This window comes from Chrysochloris asiatica, unplaced genomic scaffold (assembly GCF_000296735.1).
Source record: "Chrysochloris asiatica unplaced genomic scaffold, ChrAsi1.0 scaffold00042, whole genome shotgun sequence".
Taxonomy (NCBI): Eukaryota; Metazoa; Chordata; class Mammalia; order Afrosoricida; family Chrysochloridae; genus Chrysochloris; species Chrysochloris asiatica.
The window spans coordinates 6,105,669-6,113,061 of NW_006408560.1; the positions used below are offsets into that span (position 1 = coordinate 6,105,669).

The 7,393-nt window shown below is 42.7% G+C and overlaps 1 protein-coding gene across 1 annotated transcript in view; it reads right to left on the reverse strand.

The window, feature by feature from the left end:
* Positions 1-566: 566 nt before the first annotated feature.
* LOC102827119 (myomegalin-like) overlaps positions 567-7,393 on the reverse strand; it is a 70,185-nt gene continuing 63,358 nt past the window's right edge. The window contains exons 2-4 of the mRNA XM_006861696.1: positions 3,512-3,755; positions 1,959-2,090; positions 567-655 (exon numbers count right to left, since the gene is read on the reverse strand). Coding sequence (XP_006861758.1) covers positions 567-655; positions 1,959-2,090; positions 3,512-3,755 — 465 coding nt within the window. The remainder of the gene's footprint in view (positions 656-1,958; positions 2,091-3,511; positions 3,756-7,393) is intronic.

The window sequence follows — 7,393 nt, forward strand, 5'->3', positions numbered from 1 at the left end:
AGGTTGGCAGTTCAAAGTTAGAAACCCTATACAGAATCAACTATCATCAGAACCAACCCAATGGCACTTACCAACATTAGTATTTCCCACCTTCTTCCAGCAGGGGTCTCGCTTTTCTAGACTTCTGGAACAGAAATAACTGTAAAGAACACTTATTTTTCTGTAAACCTTTCTCACAACCTTAAGGCCATTTACAAGTTGGGCTGCTAATCTCAAACTCTGCAGTTTAATCTATCAGCTGTTTTGCCGGAGAAAGATGAAGCTTTCTGCTCCTGTAAAAATTTACAGCCTCAGAAACCCTATAGCAGGGTCACTACTAGGACGAACCAACTCCACGGCACATAACAACCACTACCACCACATGACTTTTATTAGGGTTAGATTTTAATAAATAAATGTGAACAATAAATTTTAAACAGTAATTTATTAGTTTGATCCTTGGAAAATGAAAGTAATGTCTGATAGCTTCCAGTCCACACTGGAAATGATCTGCACACTGAAGAATGCTATGGGATAAGACTGGAAAAGTTCTGGATAACATTCTGTCAGACCCTTCAGGCATTACCTCATAGAAATTCTTGATCAGAGCCAGGACAGTGACTCTGGGTGTATGAATGAGGGGTTACAAGGAAATCTGAGGCTGATTGTGCAATACCTTGAAAGAGAGAGACAGAGATGCAATGAAGTCTGGAGGACCTAATAATTCTTTACATATTGTGCCAAACAGAAACTGACATTCCTTCCCCTACTGGGTCACAGGCAGATGGAAGTGGGAAAGGGAGTGAGACACTAAGCTAGCTTTGTGCTGTGGGCTAATGCATCAGACTGTGAAGTCATTTGAACTGCAAGATCGGTGGTTCAAGCTCACCAGCTGCTCCTTGGAAACCCTGTACAGGGTAGGAATCGACTGGATGGCACTTAACAATAACAATTAAAGCTAGAGGCCTCTGGTTATCTCCAAAGATAGGAGAAAAGGGTTATACATTAAATGTGAATTTCCTAGGGGTCTTAGAACCATGCATGTGGGTAAGACATGTAGTTGGGACCTCTTTAGTAGCAGCCTTATCTAGATTGAGAATAACTTACAATTTTGGACTGTGTTGGTCTCGGCCCTCCCCACCCTTCTCTCTGTTTTTGTCTCCTCAGCTTGGGCTTTGCCCCATAAATCTGAAAAATCCAATTTGCTATCCTGAAAGTATGACGGGATTTGAAAAAGTTTGTGGAGAAAGGGAATGAAAAGAGAATGGATCTTTCCCACAATCTTTTTATGGTTACAGAGCTGGGGTGTGGGGGTCAAGGTCCTGTCCATGGATACTATCCCATAGAATAAAAACAACCAGACATGTCACACAGTTGGGTGGCAGATGCTTTCAAATATACTTTTGCCTGTATCTACCAAAGTGTCAATCACAGCCGAGCAGAGACTCTATGGGCCTTGTGCATAGCTCAGTTTTTGCTGGACACAACACAGCAAACCACACACTTTCATATGCACTATCTATGCAATGGAGAACAGGGTCTTTCCCCCTAATTGGTTGCTGCTGTGATGTTGTAGGTATCCTTGTCATCCTTCTGTGCTTGGCTAGGAGGAGGGGTGGAACAATTGGTCTCAGTGAGACATTCATGCAAGAAAGTGTGGGAATAAAGGGCAGTAGCAGCAGAAGAACTGGATGTGGTCTTCTCTCTCCTGAAGTGAACACCATGGAGGTGCCAGTCAGACCACAAATAGAGGAGCATCAGCAGGCAATATGAGGAGTTACAAGAATGGGTATGAGAGGTCAGGCAGCCTAGGTTTCCTCATTTATAAATTGGGAACAATATTACCTGCTTTGCTTCCCTCTCTAGGCTGATTGTAAGGAACAGACGTACACCCATGTGCCTTAAAATTGTGAAGAGTCCATGTCCCCCTTCAAGCTCCCTGGATATGGACAGAAAGCAATGATTTTGGTCTTTCCTACCTTTCCCTTGGTCAGAACTGCTAAGCACACGCTCCAGCCTCTCCTGCAAGCGATCATTGATGCTGACAGACTTTCCCAGGCGCTGGCGCAGGTTTTGAATGTCAACAAGGTTCTTTTCCAGCAGGTCAGCCCCTGTTGCATATCACCAGGACGTGGAAAACGTGAGAGATGGGGAGGCCTGATCACTCATGGACAAGTGTGAAGCCTACCCAGGGCCTTTCTGGAAGATTCCTGCCCATCCCTATTTTTCTGTTAACTTCATCCTCTCATCTGGACATCCAAGGAACACTAAGCAACTCTGTTTAAAAGAGCCCCTGGGCTTTTAATCCTGTGCATCTAAGGGAAGTGGACATTGGCATAGAGTATGTTGTTATTGTGAAGGACCGTGGAGTCCGTTCTGACTCATAGCGACCCTGCACAGGGTTTCCGAGGCTTGTAAATCTTTACCGGAACAGAAAGCCTTATCTTTCTTCCACAGAACAGCTGGTGATTCCGAACTGCTGACCTTGAGGTTCCCAGCCCGATTCGTAATCACTACGCTACCAGAGTTTCTTGGCATGGAGTATAGGGCTGGGAAACTGTTAGAGGCTTCGCAGTATGTGAAGAGCAGCAGGAAAACTTAGCTAATTCCTGGGTGTGATTTTCATCGAAATCTAGAGAAGCTACTTCTGTTCTTCATAGCTGTCCAATCCACTGATTTATGACTGAACAACCTATAACACCCACCCACTCAAAGAGAGAAAGACTTAGGCAAATGCATATATGATAAGTTCAGCTGTTGAATAATAAGTGATACAGCATTTTTCCTTTAGCCACTTTTAGTAAGAGGGACAAGGAAGAATCTGGGCTAGTGGCAGGACATAAAATGGAACAGGAGAAAAGGGAGGACCTCCAAGGAAGGAAAACAGGTAACAAAGAGGGTGGCAAGGAAACCAAGAACAGGTTTCATGACATTTTGCTCAGGGCCAGGTTTTCCATTGAGAATTTCAAATATCTTACTGTCTGGGACACAGGAACTAAGCTATTTCAAGCCATTTCCTTACATAGTTGTTAGGAACCTAGCCAGGGTGTCTGCCTCTAACCTTATAGTAAAGTTTGAGAGAGCAGAACTGGGTAATGATGGGTACACAGTATATATGTATATATGTATGTAAAAGTAGTCTCAGTAATACAAAAGCTCTTAACTGAGGAAGATCTCCCCATGGAAGTCTGAGTTTGACATTCTAGAGTAGTCTAAATCTAGGCCTAAGAAAGCTTGGCACAGAGAAGAGAGCACATGAATGTGAGGGAGTTCATCTTCCCTGGAAAGCAGTGCCTGAGCATGCCCTGACCCCTTTCTTCTCCTGCCCAGTGTGTGTCCCTAGGCAAGGAGAATGACAGGAAGCACTGAGCTGGAATTTCATTCACTGACTGACCCCTAAAGACACTGCTCCTTCATCTCATCCTCTTCTGTGAGCAAGGATGTAACAGAGAAATGTGTAAATCCTCTGGTCAGAACAGGAATGTATTTCTGTCAATGGGTCCTATTTCTCAACTGCTCCTTTGTGCTTTACCTGAGGGTTTGGAGGGGGGCCGATGCACAGAGGAGAAGGTGCATAGGGCCCCAGATGTGTTCATTTTCTGAGGCCTCATCTCATTCCATGGCCCACTAACACCAGGTTCCAGTGTCCTGCTAGGTGAAGTGGTGTGATATGGTGGGCTGCCACCTGGAGAACAGAAGGACCGGGCAGATCTGGCTGCTGAATGGTTGCTAGGCAATGTAGCTGAATCAGCAGGAGTGGCAGGACTGGTATCTGTCTAGAAAGGAACAAAAGTAAAAAAACAAACAGGATGTCAGTCATGAACTGTTTTCTAGGCGATCCAGAGTCCCTAGGTAGGATGGTAGTTCAAACTTACCCAGTAGTACTTTGGAAGAAAAGTTCTGGCAATCTGCTTCCATTCAGATTTACAATCTAAGAAAAGGGCAGTTGTAATATATGGATTCACCAGGAGTCTGAATGAACTTAACAACGTAAGTACTCCAGGAAATGAAGAAGGTTGACATCGGAGACCCCAGACCTACTGTGGAATATTACTTAGATGAAGATTCTTTCCCAAGGGACTTAAATTTCACTCATAAATTACTGGCTTTTTATGGTCCTCAGCATGAAGAAGTGGTTGTTAGATGTAGCATCAGTGGGTCAAAATGCACTCACAGGAAAAGTACAGGGGCCTCCCTCCTGGATCCCTCTGTGATCCCTAATGCTGGAATGGTCCCCAAAATGTGGCAACAATAGCAGGAGCCAATGACAGTCTTAAGAGGCAAGAGAAAAAGGGTATGACAATTCTAAAATATATAGGAAACTACAACACCTCTACAAGAAAAAGACAAATAACCCAATTAATAAATAGACACAGAACATGAACAGACACTTCACCAAGGAGGAGATCCAGGCAGCCAACAAACATATGAAGAAACGTTCACAATCACTAACCATTTGTTATTGTTAGGTGCCATCGAGTCGGCCTGATCCAAGCCATGATATTCTCAACAGCCTCATATGCATGTGAAAGTTGGGACAGTGACTAAAGAAAATCACACAAGAATTGATTTATTTGAGTTATGGTGTTAGAGGAGAATATTAAAAGTACTATGGACTGCCCAAAAGAACAAATTTCTGCTGGAAGAAGTACAGACAGAATGCTCCTTAGAAGCCAGAATGTCTACACTTGGTCTCTCAAACTTCTATCATTTTATCAGGAGGGACCATTCCCTCGAGAAGGACATCATGCTTACTAAAGTGGAGGGTCAGCAAAAAACAGGAAGACCCTCCAATAAGATGTATTGGCACAGGGGCAGCAGCATGGGCTCAGTGTAGCAACAACAGTGAGGATAGCATAGGAATGTTTAGTCCTTTTGTGCATAGGGTCGCTGTGAGTCAGAACCAGCTTGACTCACAGCACAACAACAACATGGCTCATAAGATTGAAAAAACTAGACTAAACCCTATTCCATAATCTTAACATTAAATGAAATTCTAGGGCTAGTCTAGACCTAGCCATAGACCTAAATCTAATCCTAATTCCTTACTCCTATCACCCAGAACAAAATACTGAAAAAAATTCTAAAGTATAGCTCACATTGTCTGTCCGTTGTTTAAAGGATTACTGAGTATTCCAGCATGGGGCAAGATAGGGGAATGCGGGGCTGAGGGGTGGGGATGGAGAGTCACAGAACCTGAAAATCTACCTGGTAACTTTACAACTCCATGATACTAAGAAAACATGTTCATTTTCACTGATCCCTTCATCATTCCCCCACTAAGAGAAAACCCCAATGGAATGGCAGTGCAAATTTCAAGAAAAATTTTAAGCATCTGTTTCCTTTTGAGGATTATGATCAAGGCTACATAGTGGACCTGTTTCTCCACTTGAGCAGACAAGAGTGAGGTCCTTTTTCTTCCCTCCACTAAGCAAAGTTCCTTAGGAAACTGCACACTTTAAAATCAGGATCCAGTAGGTCTTCTCCACCAATTTGCAAAACAAGCAAAAACAGTTGTCATTGAGTCAATCCTGACTCATGGTGGCTGCATGTGCAGAACAGAACTGCACTCTATAGGGTTTTTAAGGTTGTAAACTTGACAACACTTAACAACAACAACTTTTCAGAGGCAGATCACCAGGTCTTTCTTCCTAGGCACTTCTGTATAGATTTAAATCACAATTTTTTCAGTTAATAGTAGAGCCCTTAGCTCTTTCCACTACCCAGGGACTCCAACTTACAAAATACTAGATGCTAATTAGCATCACTGGTATGCAGTCCTGCTGTAGCACTATAGGATAAGCACTGGATTACTAACCCTATATAGTCAGAATGGACTGAACTGCACTTTACAACAACAGTTAGCTTCACTATGAAATAAACAATTAGCAGCACTATGAAATAAAGAGTAAGGTAAACTTCGTTAAACATTTTAGCACAATACCTGCCATAAGTAGAAACTCAGCCTCTTTCACGTTTCCCTTTACCCCCACTCCAAGAAAATCAAGATCATTGTTGTTGTTGTTAGGTGTCATCAAGTTGGTACCAACTCATAGCGACTTTATGCACAGCAGAATGAAACACTACTTCATCCTGGGCCAGCCTCACTATTATTCCCACGCTAGAGTCCATCGATGCTGCCACTTGGTCAATCCATCTCTTTGGGGGTTTTCCTCTTTTTCTCTGACCCTCCAACCAAACATGATATCCTTCTCCAGCGACTGGTCCCTCCTGACAACATGTCTGAAGTATGAGAGAGGAAGCTTGACCATCTTGGCCTCCAAGGAGCATTCTGGCTGCACTTCTTCCAACATAGATTTGTTGATTCTTTAGGCAGCCCATGGCACTTTCAATATTCTCCTTCAACACCATAACACAAAAGTATCAATTCTTCTACGGTCTTCCTTATTCACTGTCCAGATTTGCATCTGTATGAGGTTATTGAAAATACCATGGCTTGGGTCAGGTGCACCTTAGTCCTCAAGCTGACATCTTTGCTCTTCATCACTTTAAAAAGATCTTGTGCAGCAGATTTGCCTAATGCAATACATCGTTTGATTTCTTGACTTCTGCTTCCATGAATGTTGATAGTCGATCCAAGAAGAATGAAGTCCTTGACAACTTCAATCTTTTCTCCATTGATAAGAATGTTGTTTATTGCTCCAGTGGTGAGGATTTTGTTTTTCTTGACACAGATGTAATCCATACCGAAGGCTGTATGCTCTTTGATCTTCATCAGTAAATATTTTAAGTCTTCTTCACTTTCAGCAAGCAAAGTTGTATCATCGGAATATCGCAGGTTGTTAATGAGTCTTCCTCCAATCCTGATGCCATGTTTTTCTTCATAGAACCCAGCTTCTTGGATTATTTTCTCAGCATACAGGTTGAATAAGTATGGTGAAAGAATACAACCTTGCCACACACCTTTTTAAATTTTAAATCATTCAGTGTTCCCATGTTTGAACAACTGCCTCTTGGTCCATGTACAGATTCCTCATGAGCACAATTAAGTGTTCCAGAATACTCATACTTTGCAATGTTGTCCATAGGTTGTCATAATCCACACAATCGAAAGCCTTTGCGTAGTCAATAAAGCACAGGTAAACATCTTTCTGATATTTTCTGCTTTCAGCCAAGACACATTGGACATCAGCAATGATATCCCTCATTCCACGGTCTCCTCTGAATCTGGCTTGAACCTCTGGAAATTCTCTGTCTATGTATGATTGTAGCCATATCTGTGTTACCTTTAGCAAAATTTTACTTGCATGGGATATCAAAGAGATTGTCCGATGATTTCCAGATTCCGTTGGGTCACCTCTCTTTGAAATGGGCACAAATATGGTTCTCTTCCAATCAGTAGGCCAGATAGCGGTCCTCCAAATTTCTTGGCTGAGATGAGTGAGTGCCTCCT